The sequence below is a fragment of the Notolabrus celidotus genome, chromosome 20 (genome assembly GCF_009762535.1).
Source record: "Notolabrus celidotus isolate fNotCel1 chromosome 20, fNotCel1.pri, whole genome shotgun sequence".
In the NCBI taxonomy this organism is placed as follows: domain Eukaryota; kingdom Metazoa; phylum Chordata; class Actinopteri; order Labriformes; family Labridae; genus Notolabrus; species Notolabrus celidotus.
Genome location: NC_048291.1, coordinates 21,510,257 through 21,527,999, shown reverse-complemented (window position 1 = coordinate 21,527,999; position 17,743 = coordinate 21,510,257). Strand labels below are relative to the sequence as shown.

General features: G+C 40.4%; 1 protein-coding gene across 1 annotated transcript in view; it reads right to left on the bottom strand.

The window, feature by feature from the left end:
- Positions 1-3,934: 3,934 nt before the first annotated feature.
- Positions 3,935-17,743, bottom strand: part of hs3st4 (heparan sulfate (glucosamine) 3-O-sulfotransferase 4) — a 96,523-nt gene continuing 82,714 nt past the window's right edge. The window contains exon 2 of the mRNA XM_034711586.1: positions 3,935-6,050. Within this exon, the coding sequence (XP_034567477.1) occupies positions 5,396-6,050 (655 nt within the window). The 3' untranslated portion in view covers positions 3,935-5,395. The remainder of the gene's footprint in view (positions 6,051-17,743) is intronic.

Below are 17,743 nucleotides of genomic sequence, written 5' to 3'. Positions count from 1 at the left end.
AAGGAGTAATCTGATTTATATCATACCTCAAAATCGAAAATCACTTCCTCTGTACACGTGTCCGAGGTGTTTTTGTTTTTGTTGTTGTTGTTGTGAGCATCATTAAAGCCGGATGGGCTGGTGGGTAGAATTCTGGGTTAATACTATTCAGCTGTGAGTGGATTAGTGCACATTATCATAGCACAGTGTGAGCGACCGATGTGATTTTCCACTGATTTCATTAAACATACATTAATTATGAATGCCTCATTTATTGGTCTACATTATCAACAGGTTTATCTTTCACTGATTACTGTTTAATTGGTGATAAGATGATAACTGTGAGCACTGACGCCAAGTGGCTTCTCTTTTTTTTTTGGCTTTTGAAATTATCTTTGCTCATACGGACCTTTAAACACAGCAGCTCATTAATTAACAGAACAGAGAAATAATGGTAAACAACACCAAGGAAGTAAAAAAAAAAAAAAAAAAAGAGCTAATTATAAGTGTGCTGGACTTTTATTTGCAATAATGAGTTGACCCTTTTTTCTGACTATCACATTTTTATTTTGACCTTCTTATTGAGCAGTTTCTTTATTTTCGGCTTAAACTGTTGGATTAATTTGGATCTTAGAACCGATAGAGGCATTTTGAAGCCTGCATGTGCACATATGAATCAAGTTTCAGTCACCGCACAGAGCCGCCACAGATGAGTCAGTGGCAGTCGGGATTGTGGATCACCATAACAGTGCAGAGAAGAGGAAAAGGTTTTGAGTGCAGATTTATGAGAGGGTGCTTTTCCTCTCCAGAGGTGGTTGAAGAGGAAGTTCCTGATTCAGGAAGCCGTAGAAGATGAAATGATTACGCCTGATACCCACTCTGGTCTGTGGAAATTGCAGGAACTGTTGACACCAGGACTCAGGGAGCTTGCGTGATTGCAGAGCAGCACTTAAATTCATGGAAATATTCAACAAATATGTAAATGATGAGTGTCTTTCTGATGAAACAGACCAGATAAATGTTTTATTTCTTTGGGTCGTGTATCTCAAAATGTGCAGACATCAATGTACAGGTTGTCCTTGGCAACCATTGGATGCATTGACACCCCCCCTTACACCTGAGGACAAAGAAAAAAGAAATGAGAGACCAAGAATGAGTGTAGAGAATAAGATTCTGGTGAATTGGTTGCGGCTAAATTCAGTGAGTGACTAAGCCGTTTTTTTTTTTAACATTTCCATGCAGATATAATTTCAGTACGGTTAAATGAGTGATTTCATTTGGGATTAGAAAGATTAGAGTGTAGGAAGAGTTTAAAGTAGCATCCTTAGCTTTTTTTTAACTTCTCTTTTAAAATTCTTCAGAGCTGTTGAGTAAGTGTAAAAGAACCAATAAACAGTCTGTGATAACAGACTTTCGAACCTGCACAAAATGCAGTCTAAGCAAGTTGTGAAGCAGCCACTTTATGAATTTTGATGTCAGGTATGGTATGAAGTCACAGGAGTGCCAAAATAAGAAAAATCTGCATTTAAAAATGGTTATCAAATAAAAAAAGATATGGTAATATAAATAAGAGTGTAAAATTAAATTCATGAGACAATTACAGATCTGAAAGTACAAACAAAACTATGTTGATATAAAAAATTATATAAAATAAATGTTAACAATAAAATGTTAAAGAACTGCTAAGGCATATGTATATCTGTTCATTACTTCTGTTTACTCCTAATGGCAACCTCCAGTGTTGAAAAATGGAGCCAATGCAGAAGTGCAAAAAAAACTGCAGTTCCTCAAGTGTCCATTCAAGGCTGGCCCCAAATGCCAAGTAATCCCCATATGATCTCATGTTAAAGTGATCACCTTCAGAACAAAATTAAACATGCTCACAACCTGGTACACAAACAGTTTTGACTTGAATTGCTCAAGTATTTATTCCCAACCACTTGACATGGGATTCTTTTTTTTATAACTCCTTTTTTTTTTAAGATATTCACGGGAAGACGTGTTCATGGATTTGCATGATTTGGGGAGAGTTGAATGACAGGTTAAAGTCCAACTCAGCTCCACCTCTTTGCCTGTTTCTAGGTTTAACAGAAGGTTAGCTTGAGTCATCTTTTTTAATATTGTGACTGCTATCATTGGGCTTCAAAACCATCGACTATATAATAAGCCAGAAGCCCTGTTTTGAAACCGATCATCAGTAGGTGCCATATTGAAATGCTGAACTCAACCTAACTTTGTCAAAGCTAGTGTGAGGTACAGATAAAGAGGTGTGTCTTTACCCTTTTTGCTAACAGCTACAGGGTGCCCATCTGTCAATCAAGTCAGCCATGTCCTTATTTGGGCAAAACTCACAAGTTTAATATCTTAAAAAATGACAAGTTATAAAAAATGAATCCCCCATACAGTGTGTATGGAGAGAGAAATTAGCTATTCAGAGCTAAACCGTTTTTGAACCAGACTGTAAACATGTTTATTATTGCTGTAAAGATCGTCTTTTTTTAATGGGTGTGTGCATATGGTTTCCGGTGATTCTGCAGCCAGCCTCAATCAGCTGATTTTTGCAGGTTTTGCTTAAAATGCGCTTTTGATCGATCTTCTTTTCCCCTATATAGCTCCACACCTCTAATGGTCTTTAATAATTTTTGAATAGCGCATATTAGTGCATATTAAAAAACACATATGCTGACTAATTCAGAGTAGCTCTCTGCGCCACGTTGACACCATGTGTGTGCTCGTTGTAATCATTTACATTAAATGGAGTGAAAAACCAGTTAGTTAGCTTTAAAGGAGACTTCACTTCCTTTTCCAACTGTTCTACTGCCTAAGTATTTAATTTCAAACCATAGCACAATTTTTCTTTACCTTCTCAGATGTGTAATTCTAGATATAGAAGTACTAAATAGCACCCTTTGAAATCCCCTTTCAAACAAAGATTGAAATTTCAAATAACTTGAGTGTACATAAAGATACCTTTTTCCCACCGACATAAATAACGGTTAAATCTCCTCGCCCAATCGTCAGTAATGACAGATGAATATGAATTTGTGCTTTATTTTGAAGTGGCACTTAAGCAGTGACAGCTTGATGAGGCGGCAACGCTTGTTCATCATCTTCTTCACTCGAATGCAGCAACCACATAACTCAGTGTGACCCCCAGCGGGAGAAACACATGAAGGACAGCTTAGCATGTCTTTCATGCAACGTAACTCTCACAGGAGATATCACAGACACAACCCCGCCTGCACCCAAACAAGCAAGAGGTACAAAAGGGAAAGGTGCTGTGTGTTTCTGCTAATGAGAGGCTGGATCCAAGTTTGAACATTGGGGGGAAATTCCCTCGCGTGTGTGATCCTGGAAATGCAAATGACAGCAGGGTGCATATTCATAGATGGCGAATGGAGTCCTCATGTGCTTAATAACCCTGCAGGAAACCTTTTGAGGATTTCTTTGAGCGTCTCTACACTAAGTAGGAGGGACTGTCTGGTTTGGAAGGTGGATTATACGTGTTCTAGGGGAAATGGTGAACTATTAGACAGATTAAAGCATCTCTTGACTGTATGATTAAAACATCTAGCTGCACTTTTTGTGAAACAGCTTTTTTTTACTGCAGAATACCAGAGGGTTTTTTCTGAGAGAGAAAGACAGGAAGCAGAAAAGTGCAGAGAGAGAGAGATCGTCAGGAGAACACCAGAGGTTGCACGGAACAAAAAAAACTCAAAGTGAAAGTAGTGACTCCGAGAGAGAGACTCTGAGGTAAGTGTTGAGGCTTGGCGCTACAAAGAGCAGTATAGTGCTTACTTTGATTGAATCAATGGCTCTGTGTAAGTAGCTGCTGGTGCAGGGCCTCCCCAGGGTGACAGAGAGGTCTGCAGAGAGTGAACCAATCCAGCCATCCATGGCCGGAGAACAGGGAGGATTAACAGAGCAATGCATCATAGCTGTAGCAAGCAGTGATGTGGAGCAGACTGTATTTATTGACTCATTGACTGTATTGATTGTCTCAATTGATGAAAAGTCCAGAGACAACAGACAGACGCACAGCGAGTTATGCAGAATGAAAAATAATAGAGCAGATATGACGTTGTAAAGGAGCATTTCACAGCAGAAAAACCCTGCAAGTGTTTTCCACACAAACATCCACCCCAAGTGTTTGGTAGTAAACCTCTGGTTACAGCACATTTCCCTAGCACACATCATCTCATTCAAGTTAAGTACAAACAGTAATGGCTTTGTAATCTACCTGGGCATGTATGTAGCTTTGTTTTTTTCCTTCACAGCAAATTCTCTCTGACATTGACATTGTTCCAGCAGCAGCAGTTTATTTAACACGCCATTAATCTCTAACGACAGAAGACCGCGTGGCAGCAGATGTTGCTTAACAAACTTCTGCTCGGTCCTGCACTGTTGTTCTTCACCCTCATTGACATGTATTACTGCGACAAGGGGGAGGGTCGCCCGGGAGAAACAGTCAAGGACTGGAGGAGTTAACGGACAGTTTTGCGGGTGGCGACAGGAAATTGTTTTTGTCAAGATGCGGCATTGTTTTGATCCACAGCTAACCCTTGATATTTGTAGGACATGGATTCATTTGTCAAATTATGCCAAAACCACTGATACTGCAGCACATCTGAGTGCGTGGTCATCAGTATGCTAATGTGCAGCTATGCAGCGAAACAATCCAATTATTGACTGATGGTCACTGTACATCAGCTCCCTTATTGAATATGTGTGCAATTAATGAGCGCAGAGCAACCAGAGGACTGACACAGAGGAAATTAACACTTTGGTAAACTCAGACTGACAAAAAGAAAAGGATTGTCTCCACTCACATTATGGACGAACGAAGGGATGAGCACATGTCAAAGGATTACTGGACTGTGTGTCTATGATTTTCTCTCTCTTCTAAAGCAGCTGGACAGTGTGAAAAGACATAATACAGAGCTCTTCATGGCCTCAGCCATTGAAATAGAATATCTTTTTGTACTGAGTGCTGGTGAGTGGGCGTGAGGGCAACAAACTGCAGGAAAGTAAAGGGAGAAGAAACAGGCAGATTTGCCCTTAGGGCTCATGAGGTAAGGACACTTAACTCATCGCATGCATTGCCATAGTCGACAGGATTTTTATATCAGCTCTATGCTTTTAAAAACAAAATGAATAAATCATCTCCTTTTCACAAATATAAATATATTTTATGTTTGGTATGTACAATAACGATTCGCCATCATCAACGACATTAGTATTGAAGGAGAGAAAAAGCATTTCAGTAAACTCTTGCTAATGGATACAGACACTGCAAAGACGGCCATGATTGATTGGCGTGCTCGAGCACTCTCTCTGTAGACGGAGTGAGACAATAGTTTTAGTTTTGAAGGCTGGTGGTGTGGCGAAAAGCCGTTGCCATGCCGCAGTCTGCCGCTTAGTCCTGAGAGCTGTGAGGTTCACTGTCCTCCTCCAGCTCCCACTCAAAGTTCTGGCCGGTCATTTGGTAGAACATCATGTTAAAGGGTTTGTAGAACTTGTGCAGACGGCGGATCACATCCGGGTCGATTTTAGGGTGAGTTCTCCCTTTCGATTTGCCGAGGCATCTGGGAGTGCTGCTGTCCTCAGGCTTCTTCAGACAAGGAAATCCTTTAGTCTTATTGAAGTAAAAGTGTTTGTCCGTGACAATCCGTTTGAGGCCCAAGAAGTCCTGCACTTTGGCCATCTCCCCAGCGGGATCCACGATAAGCCTCTCCCCGCTTACAAAGTGCATTTGAGATAGAGGGAAATACTGCATCCAGCTCTCCAAGTGGAGCGCATATATTCCGATACGCAGCGCGCTCCACGAAGCATCTATAAGACCCAGCGTCCGGTTCTTGAAAGCCAGAACCTCAAAGGTGGGGATCTCTGGTTTCTTGGACAAAGTCTGCGTGTAGTCTGAAATGGCTCTGGTGACAGGATTACGCACCACAATAATAAGCTTGATGTCCCTGGCCATGGTGTGGATGCGCTTCGGGGCATGGTTAGTCACAAAGTAGCTGGGTGTCTTCTCCATGGTGATCTGCCCCTCCAGCGTTGAAGGCATCAGGTCTCTGTGAACACAAACAAGAGGGAAGAGAGAGAGAGAAGGAATCAGCTTAGCACGGTCTTATCCTCCACACCTCTCGCTGTGCAAATGAAATACCCAAGGACACAGTGTGAGCAAATTAGGTACATTTATTAAGCAGTGCATTATTTGAAATTACAAGTGAAAATAGCTGTTATTATCACTGGACATTATGTTGCAAGGAGAAACATACAGCTAATTACATCCACGGAGTAATATTCAAGAGATAAAAGAAAGCAGATGAAACGGCAGGCAAAGCAAGTATGCTCATTGCTTAATTGACTCCATCTGTGTTACTCCAGGAGCTGTTTTGGAACTTTAATAATGAGTACGCTGCATATCATTAATACCGGGGTGCCTGGGGTATTGTTTTGTCATACATTTATTATGCATGCATGGCTCACACTCTGTGCAGGCAGTCTGATTCCTTATGCACGCGCACTTCCAATCCAATGGGCACAGGCGGCTCTTTTCTTCTCCTCTCTGAACAGTGTGTAAGGTCAGGGGCTGTCCATTGAAGGCAGCAGAGATTCATTATCAGATTCAATGTGATGATTTGCAGCACAATAGAAACGTATCCCCACACCTGAGAAATTTATCAGGACGCCATTCGCCACCGCTACAAAATTACCCTCGACGTGGGGATGAGTTGTAGCATGTGACAGTGCAGAGGCAAGTTTATCACACGCACAGAGGCAGGGCTTGTTTCTACAGTTTCTATTTTCATATCAATAATAAAGCATAGCATGCGCCTTGAGCAAATCCTTATCAAATGTTTACACTGATGCTCATTCCAATCCATGCTGTTTTCTTTGTTTGTAGGCTATGTGATTCAGTGCTAAATTGGTACATTAAATCCTCTGTGAGACGCACCGTGTATTTAACGACTCACAAATAGGAGCTCAGGAGCTCCACAATATAATGTAAAGTGAGACAGAATCCAAGCATGCACGCTGTTCCTCCCCCCCTCAAATTAAGTAATGTTGGCTTGGGAATTAACGCAGCAACAGCTGGCCAAAATCCAAATTATTCCATCCAGAGACTCAGATTTAGAGCTGGAGCTTTCTCCATAATTCTGCTCTAAAAGCTATTTCCCCCTTCCTTTCCTCCCTTCCTTTCCTTCCTTTCCTGCTGTATGTATTTTTTCCCCCACCAATCTGCCCTGCACCCCAAACCTACAGTTGTAATGATATAGTCACATCAATCATTTGCATCTTGGACATATTCTAAATTAACTGTTCTCCGGCAAAGAATCCAATTTACTCTGCAAAACACAAGAGCTGTTATGCACATATCGACCACCCTCACACACAGCCGTGCACCCATGGATGCCGGGCCTGAAAGTCTCACAAGTGGCCTGGTAATTGCATCTCAGTAACAGTATTGCCTTCCTGATGGGTAATTTCCCTCTGGATTATGTTTGTCTCTTGACAGTGTAGAACTGTGGTTACTTCTGGGCCTGTAATGGGATATTAAACATATCTACAGATAGCATGGTGACTAGAAAGAGTATTAGTTTTCATTATAATCCATCTTTTCTCCACACTTCTTCTCTTTCAGTAATAAATGGCTAAAGATTTTTGTGTAACCTTTCAAGGACTTCAAGCTTTAAGTCAACTCCAAAGAGCAGCTGGTGATCAGAGGGTCCGACACGAGTAGTATATTGAACAAACACTCCACACACTCCACAGGAAATCACCTTGAAACATACTGTTCGGACATGAGCCGCAGCATCTCCACTAATGTGCCGTGCATCTTTGGAGCATATCCAATTGACAGGACAGATGTACAATGTTCAAGGTTACCTCAACATGAGAAGCTATTGTCCCTGTTTGGCTCAATGCTAATCGTCCTACACTTAATTAGAAAACAATGGAAACTGCGCAAGCCAAATGCTTTGTTGTGTTTCCGAGGCTCCCCGCTCTGATTGGGAATCAGTCATGGATCATGTACGTCTAAAATGTCAGCGGGATGGCGAGGCGGGACGGAAATCAAAATGCTGATAAACAAGCTAATTTCTCTGCGCTTGGCGAACGACTCCTCTGGCCTTGCAGTGTTGTGGAGCCGGAGTAAACAACAGCAAACTCATGCTTTTTTTTTTAGTGTGTGTGTCTGCATCAGCTGCACAACTCAACACAGGTCATTCAGGTGGGTAGGTAAATGAAATCCATAGCGCTAAAGAGGCCCCACAAACCATCTGCTGTTTACTGCCTCAGACTGAGGACATTCTACACAACACTCACTTTCCTGCATCGCAATTCACGCCGAAAGCTGTATTAAAGGGAAGTGTGCCTCATTTTGGAGATTCTACAATGAGAGGAGGGATACAGTGAGTAAAGGGAGATTTATCTGTGTTGTATGGAGAGAAAGATGCAAGGCAGACTGACTAATAGCAGAATGTGAGTGTGTTGAGGTATTAAAACCTTGGTAATTCCTAAAAGTGCAAACAAAATCAGGCGCTACCATCCATTCAGTGCAGCAAAAAAATTATCTGAGTCAGACAGATGAATAAAAAAGGAGAAAATCAACCTTTAAAACACATTTCCTACCTGACTTAGAGTACATGACCTCAGTACGAGTAGAGAAATTTCATTTCACACCCACTCCACATAAAAATTCCAAATCCGCAGCATGTCCAGCCGTCTCTTAAAAGGTGGATTCATCATTCAGAACGTGCAGTGCCCCGAATCACAGCAAATCTTTGTGTTTGTTAAAACAGAAACTAATCTCCGCAGATAATCACAACTCCTCATGCCTGAAGAGCCCGCAGCAGAAAGAAGGAAAGTGCTCTGGAACATGCTCGGGTATGTTCACTACATGTTTCAATATGCTCTGATAGAGCTGTGAAGGGGGGATATTTTGAGGCATGATGAGGTGAGGGATCACACTCCTTCCGATTGCAGATGCTAATAGGTCCAAGCTGTTTTGGGAGGAAAAGTGTCTCCAGAGAAGATCAGTTCTCCCTAATAAAGTCTGGCAGAGAAAATAAAAGCTCCCCCATAGTCTCTCATTTGGATTGATCACTGCCCGGAGTATCAGTCCGCACCGGCTTCCTCCATTTCACGTCAAATACAATCAATTATTCTAAATAAGTCCACTCATAATAAGCTTCTGAGTCCTCAGAGAGAGCCTGTTGAAGACAGCTCCACCAAAGTGTTGACTACTGCTGCGATCCTTTTGAACAATCCCTAAAAACATAATATATCATGACACAGAGGTGTGAATAATAGGAATGTGTCATCTTTTTGTTTTCCGTCAATATTGTTTGAGTGAATCATCGCATTTTGCAGCGGGAACATATTTCATTCAGGTTTTATAAAATTAATGATAAAAGATAAAGGCTACAGACAATTTTATGCGCAAGTATTCTTTCATAAATGTTTGGACATTTTCCCAGTAACCCGGCACCTTCACTGTCACAGCAGGCTGATAATAAAAGGGATGACAAAAGGTAATTGTATTGAGGTGTAACTCTGAGTCTCATTGCAAATATCAATCGAGGGTGTAAGCGGCTATTCATCAACAACAGTCAGTCAGGACATTTGAAGTGAGAGATACTGTGGTCAGTTCGCAATGAATAATCCTGTTATTACACTCTGAGTGACATGTTTGTGATTACCGCAGCTCAAAGAACAAAGACATTGGTTTACTGAGAAGTGGAAAAGATGATAAAAAGAAAAAAAAAAGTCAAATGAGTCATTCTGCACCCGGCTCTCAACAAGTGGATACGCATACATGTTTGGCAGACATAAACAACAAGCCCACAGGCCACAGCAAAGGGTCTTAGTGGGTCTGTTTTGGAGTGGGAGGCATTGTGTTGTCACGGGTAAGGTGCAAAACAAATCCACAGAATGCTGCTGTTCTCAGCGATCTGATCTTTGTTGAGGAAAGGTGGAGAGATTGTTTCTGTTTTCTCTCACTGAATCTGACCTTTATGCCAGAGAGCAGGTGAAGGATCCTACAGGTGGGCTTTCCTTGACTCCGTGCTGAGGCTCCGCATGTTTTATTGCAACATATTCTCACTCCAATCTTGTCCAGTATGGGAGACAGCTCTGTGGCCTCAAGCTTCAAAATATGTCTATCAATGTACAACTGAGGATGCAACCTATTTTTCCACCTGCAACATTTAAGTAAGGGATGATGTGTAAGCAGCATCCTTTAGGGTGAGTAAGACCTCTTTGCTTCATGTCAAGGTCCTTCTCACCCTGTCCAAGTTTCTAATTTGCATAAACACCTGCCCTCTGTTCACTATCCCTCCTCTTACGCAACTATACCAACAATAAAACAGTCCATGTAAAGCTCACGTTTACCAAATAATCAATTTAAAGATGATTTCATAGATTTAAAAATGATTCCAGTCCCTCCTGATTCCACGGTCAGTAGCACTTCCTTGGGAACACAGTCTAATCAGCTGTCTTGTGGGACAAGAAACAGTTGACTTAACATTGCAAGTCACAGTGAAATAAAATCAGAAGCATGCTTTATTGTTATAATTCGCATCAAAGTGAGCATTTGCATAGGCGAGGTGAAAAGGACTTCTAAAAAACGAATGATGCAAATGTCACAACTTTTAACATTGTTATTATCACTACAGCTTATAATTTGACTTAATTCATAGTGATCGTCAATTTAGAGTTATGTTGTCATTGCCTGGATTGCAGGACAGGATCTGACATTGAAACATCCCACATATTGTTTAGTCTACTGATTCAGAATGAAAACAGGAACCAACGTTTTTGACACAGTGTCAACAGGCAGAGGTGAAAGGTGCCAGGCTCTCATTTTGCGGATTGGTTTGATATGACGTGTCTGATCTGGTTGTTCCAAGTTTTTAAAGTTTGAAGTCTAAATTACATTATTGAACAGGAGGTGCAGTTTAGTTATGTTTAACAATCAAACTAATTTCATTGTTTTAAGAAAAAGATCTTGGGTCAGGGGGGAACCAGACTTTTTTGACTGCGGAGGCCAAACCCAGCCACTGACCTTTTTAGGGGTGCCTGGTGTGGAAACCATTAGGAGCTAACCCCAAATCAAGTAGAATTATCTCCACCTATCACATCCACTCTAATATAATGAGCTTTAAAAGGTAACTTAACAAAGCGGCAACATTTAAATCTGCTAAAATTCACCCTTTTAAAGGATTCAAAATGAAAACATTTGTCCAAAGTCACCATTTAAAGAACCAGCAAAATAAAATGGTCTACATCTTCTCGCAGCCTGTTGAAACACAACCCAAATAGTCTATTTCAATTTGGGATTTAGTTTAGGATTTCATGGTGGCAAATCAGATTCTGGCCTTTTTAGGGCCATTTGGTATTCTTCAGTTCATCAGACATTGTAATGTATCATTACATAATTGTCTTGAAATAATTTTGTGATATCATCGTTATGGAGGTATCGTATCGTGAGTCATCTGGGGATTGCCACCCGTACTTATAGCACATATATGCTTATTGTGCTTCCTGTCATTAAACCACGCTGCTCTGTTTTCCAACATTTCAGTGTTCAAAACATTGATGGATCACAGAGTTCATCATCACACCTACACAAACTCATCTTCCCACTTCTCATTAATTGAACATGACAGTGGGACTTAAGCCAAATGATCGAGTCATAAACAAATAAAATAATTAATCTACATTATCACTGTCTGTCTCTCCTGGGACATTAAGTTCTACCATCAAGTAAAGCATGTCTGCTGAATGGAGACGATGTGACTAATTAAAACACAACTCCCCACTCTTTAAAAGAAGGCCCATTATACTCATGCAGGAATGTGGGCTTCAACAGAATTGTTGAGGACAGAAGTGACAGCTGGTCCTGATCAAAACCTTATTCCCTGCTCCCTTCCAGAGATCCCCTAAAGACTGTCCCACTTCCAACAGTGGGCGAGCCAGGTACCTCTTTCCCCACATCACCAGACTGCAGCGCTGAGATCTGAAGCTGTGTTCAGACACCCTTTAGACATAAAACATCATGAAATAAAGCGCAGCAACGAGGGGGAAACTGTGGGGATGTTTGGAATGCTGAACCACCCGGCATCATTAGTCCATAACAGTGAATATGAGCTGGAGAGTCAGTCTATTTTTAAGAGAATAAAGTCCATAGAGAAAATGGAAGCAATCTTATCTCTAACTGCGGCCTCAAAGGAGGATATCGCCTTTTTTCGACTTGAGAAGTTTAAGCATTACTGTCTTTAAAAGAAGGCGCTGATTTGTCTTCAGAAACCTCAAAATAAATATACAGTACAAACATTAAACCCGAAATAAAGTCCTTACGTAATGTCTCATCTGTTCTCGTATAAAACAACAGCAGTCTGGCACTCTTCTGAAAGACCATTTTCTTCTTTTTTTGTTCTTTTCTTGTTTGTTGTTTCGCCTTTGGATGAGCTGATGAGAGCACTCGAGGCTACACTCATTCAATTTGATCACAATTGCCCTCAATATTTGAGTATTGATGTTGCCACTACAAAAACAAGCAGTATAAACACGCTCACGCTGAAAAAATATGTGCTTCTGTCAGTGTCATTTATGGACGAAGTTGGAAGCGAGAGAAAGGAACCTGGAACAGAGCAATCATGGAGTTGAGTCATATTCATTTCAGATAAAAAGAGTATTAACATGTTTTTCTCCAGTTCACATAAATATCCCGTTGACTTCTAAGTGTGAACGGCGAAAGCTTTTGCATTCATCTTTATGTCTTCCATAAGAGTTCTTTCAAGACTCTGTGAAAATCAGCTGGCTGTAATTGGAAGTCACACCTGAGTACGTTAAAGTCAAAGGCTAAAATTTACATCCAGGAAATGTTGCAGATCCAGCTCAGTTAAGCAGAACCAATTAATATGACAGTTTGAACATGATAGATTTTCGTGCAGAGAGGGGAAAAAAATGGCTGAAATTTGGGCATCCAGTCATTCCAGTGAAGTTTGAAGCAGATAAAAACTGTTCTGTGTGACCGCAGCATGTGAAGCAACGTTTTACACGGATATGGCTCATTCAAGCTCATTCGAGCTCATTCCTTACATGACATATTCATGAGATTTGATGAGGCATGCTGCTGTTAAATGGGTTCGTCTGAGGTAACTTAGCCCAACAGTATTTTTAATATTTATACATGCGCGTGTTTTTTTTTTTGAGAGCATTCCTAGCATTTGGTATTTTTCCATTTCTAATCACACACTGTGCTGGGAGCCTGCAGTGATACAGCAGCTGACAAGATGACAAGATTGAAGGGCATCAATTACTGTGTGGATAAACAAGTGGCTACAGAGAATATAAACTGCTTTCTATTAAAGAAGAGCCATATGGCTGAAGAAAACGGAGAGAAAAAGGTCATTAAAAACACAAATTAAAGAGCATCCACCCTTGATTTTGTCCTTAGCAACTTCACGCACAAATCCTTATTCTTACATTTGAAATGTTATCCATTGAAACCTGTTTCTTCCTGCTTGCTGAGTGTTGAACCAAGAGCAGACGCTTCTAAAAGAAGAGAGCTTGTCTGTCTTTTCCTTTCTTGTTTCATACCAAGCAGTTATTTTTTGGCAGCACTATCAGTTAAATACCTGAGCATGAACCTTTTGCAGGAAATTACCTATCACAGCCACTTTTTTCTCAAATTTTTCCCAATTCATTACGGAGCTGTAGGTCAGTGTGACACGACAAAGGAGGAGGAGGCTGCACAAACTCTTTCCACTCTCCGTGAAAGACATTAGCGCATACATCCAGTAATAACACAGAAGGAACTGGAATCTGAGAATCCAGCAGAGATTTAAGGTTACTCACAAAATGTCAGGTTGAATATCAGATGCAAAATGATGGCAGGCAAATGTGTTACTTCTGCCATTTCACAAAGACTATAAATTGGTAATGTGTGCCATAAAGCTGTTGGAAAATGTCAGAGACAGTCTCTGCCAGAGAACATCAACATTATAACCAAGTCTACATATTTGATCAAGCTCGTATTTAGACATTCTTTCAAGCGTGGCTCGTGTTTAGTTTGACCACTGGTATCCATTATGTGTTTGTTAAGAATCTCCTCGAGCTAAAGTAAGTAAAATAGTTTCATTGCAAATATAAAACCACACCAAATGAGCCAGAATGGACATTTCAGTCCTTATGATTCCTCATCAGATCTTCTGTTCTATAAGCTAAACTCTGAAATATTTCATGACAGAATAACTATTAAGGAAGAATGTGCTAATCAGCGTTTTCTGTATGCAAATCAAATCGAACCACTTCTCTTTGGCTAATAAGCTCCACATTAGCATTCAAAATTAGTAACAATAATCTTGACACAGCAAAGTATCACGCTGTTTGTTTTCACAATAGTATAACAATTTCCCCACCCTGCATAATACATAAAATGGGTTTTCAGTCCCTTAAATTCCTGTCCTTACAACAGCCTCTGTTTCCTGTTTGGCCCAAAGGCTGCCTCGTTGAGCCTAAGGAAGCTGCAAGCAAGAGAGAGAGAGCAGCAATGGTCAAGAGACACAGAGGAGTAAGGAGAGCTAGCACTGCTAATGAAAACAAATGGATTCAACAATGAAAGATGTTACTTATTGTTATTTTTCACAGCTGTTACGCATGTCCATAGCTTGGAACATACAAACATGTGGTTTGTTTGCAGCTGCTCTTACTGCCCACTATGTGCGTCTCTGCTCTGCTCTCCATCACACGACCAGCTCTTACACAAGTAGGCATCTTCATAAGTTAGATTAGCATCTTATTAAGATACACAAGTTACATTTGTGTCTGTTGCAGACTGACAAAGTGCACAGGGGAAGGTAATGTCACCTGCTCACTATGTTTTTGACCTCTTAAACCTGTTATGTGGACCGTTTGAGAGCTCTGCACCTCTGCACAATGACTGACACACAGGAATGTTCAAAACACAGCAACATAATGAAAAATGATTACAACAAATACAGACATAGGTATACACTTGATGACATACTTTTCAAAGACTTTGTTAACATTCCTTTTCTCCCTGTTTGAAACAATAAAACTATTAATGAGAGTTATTAAACAGTTAAGACTTCATGGCGTCTTGCTAACAGGCTATTTTGAAGCTCAGCTGGAAATTCCTTGGGAGGGATGCATGTGGGAGTCTTTGTACGGTGTCATGAATAAAAATAAAAAAAAGAAATGGAAATGACAAAGAAAAAATATATTCAAAGCTCCAACATGTTTCTTTAACCAGCAGGAGGAAGAAGTTTAGTTTCTACTTCCTTATCCTTAACTTTCGATAAAGTGTCATGTGGCTTTCGGTTGATTTCCTCACTTGTTAATCACATGTTTTAAATATTTAACCTTTAAAATAGACAAGCATGAACTCTGCATGTATTCCCTAGCTTGGGGAGACGAGGTCAGGCTCTCCTTCGACACACAGATTGAGTGTAATTCTTTCCCATCTTTAAAGAAAGGCTAAGAAGTCCCTGTAATGATGTGTGTTCCCTCAGTGTCATGCATCCATTAAGGCCATTACGAATAAAAGCCTGAGTCTACCTGCTCAGAAATTGTCTATTATAATTTCTTTGTACTAAATTGAATCATTGGGTTGATTAACTGAAGCAGCGGAGGAGCAATAACTGAATAAAACTCTCGTTGGGTTCCTCTGCAGTATAGTGCCACCAATGCCTCGTAACCCCCGTTTGACCCCTTGCTATAACAGCCCCACACATGCAGCAGCACACCGACATGGAATATCAGTGTGGATGTGTATCGATCCAGCTATTTAAACAGTGGCACAACTTGAGGGGTTTTAAAATGAGTCCTGAAAAGCAAAATGTGCTTGAAGTGTTTGGTCAGCAGTTTACAACTGCAACGGGCAAGCAAATAAACGTGACAAACGGGGATGATTTTCTCTCTCTTTCCAGTGGGTTATAGTGGACGCCTGCTGGTGTGTTGACTCTAGATCATTTCAGACCATCCACCACGATATTTATGATCCTGAGCAAACTGTGTTTTTCAATTTAAACATGATGTGAATCACACGGGGGGGAGTAACAGTACAGCATGCTGATACTGTCAGTGAGCTGTCAGAGTATTCCTGAGCACTGCAAGAATGACTTAATCTTTTTAAATATTACACAGTTTCCAGGTATATTTGATATTTTTATACACATCTCCCACGGACAGTATTGAAATGTGTCATACCTCTGTCTTTGCTTACAAAAAGCTTCAAAGATTTTTGCTCCCTAAAGACAAACAGAGAGAAAAAGGAGACATAAAGATGTTGCCTTTGTGTAAGATATTTGCTACCTTACTTTCCTCTATTTCTCTCTTCCACGTATATTACCATTTTTTATTCATACACAGAGAATCATTTAAGAAAATCAAAATTCTGATTACATGAGAATGTGAGGGAGAATAGCCTAAAAACCCGCCAGGGGCTTGTAGAGTAGCATACTCCAAGCAGAATATTAAAAGGAATAGTTATAGAAGTGAATGCATAATGACTGTTAGCACGAGTACACCTTACTGAGATTCATAGTTTTAGTCTAATATCTAAGAAACAAAAGGAAAAAAATCCATACAGCCTACTTTAGCTCACATGTAGCGTGTATTGTATTAAATATTTATACGCAAGTGTAAGTATGTCGCAAATAAATAACATTGTACCGTCACAAAGGGCTACTGTTTCATATGTTTTGGCAGATGTAAGACTGTAAAGCCCTTGCAAGGAGAGTTTAGTTGGTATGAAACAGACTGAAATGAAAACTGATAACTTTTTATGGCTGACAAAAGCAAACAAAACCATGAGTTTAAAGACTGGCTACTTTGTTTTCTGAAAATTCTGGCATTGGGGTAGGAGTCAGGTGAAATGATAAACATTCCAAACAGAAAATATGCAAAGGACAATGTTTAGAGAGCATGTTGTTACAGCAGATTGAAATCTTGGTAGAGTGAGCAAGACCCCAATGTGAAGCTTAATCACATCTAACCCCTCTGCCAACTCATGCTACATCTGCCTTGTAACCTATAAAGTCTGTGGACCTTTTCTCTCTATGTGTCCCCTTGCAAATGGGACATCACTTTTATTCTGTCTTTCATGTTTTTTAAACCCCCTCACTGTTTCTGCACTGTTTCATCCCTCTATTTATGACACAAGGTAGGTTGGAGGACCGAAGCAGAAGCAGACTCACACACAGGAGCAGGTAAGTGTACAAAACAAAAAATCCTCTCACTGCTAACTAAAGCTTTAACTCAAAAGCGAGAGGCTACACCTGTGCTGCAACATTTGCAGGCAAAGACAGTAAATATCTGCTGCTAAGTTACCCTGACAAAGAGCTGTGATGTTCTCCCAACCTATATAACCTACGATTACTGATCTGCCTCAGCTGTGAGCTCTGGAGCCTGATGAAGTAACAGCTCACAGGTGTGCTGCTACTGTGGCCAATGAGAGGGGGGAGAAGACAAAACCGAAACAAAGCAGGGATAGTATTTCTTTCATGTTTTCAGTGATTAATTTGATTTGATGAGGGGGATCCGCTTTTAAGTAGATAAATACTGTTGCTATGGGTTCCGACCAATCAGGATCAAGTATTTAACAAAGCTGGGTGTTAATGATTGTTTAAAAGAACTGATTTCAGCTTTTTAATAAATATTATATCATGACAAACTAAATAAAGTAAAATTAAAGTGAGAAATACTTTTCGCTGAAACATCATATCTCCAAAAA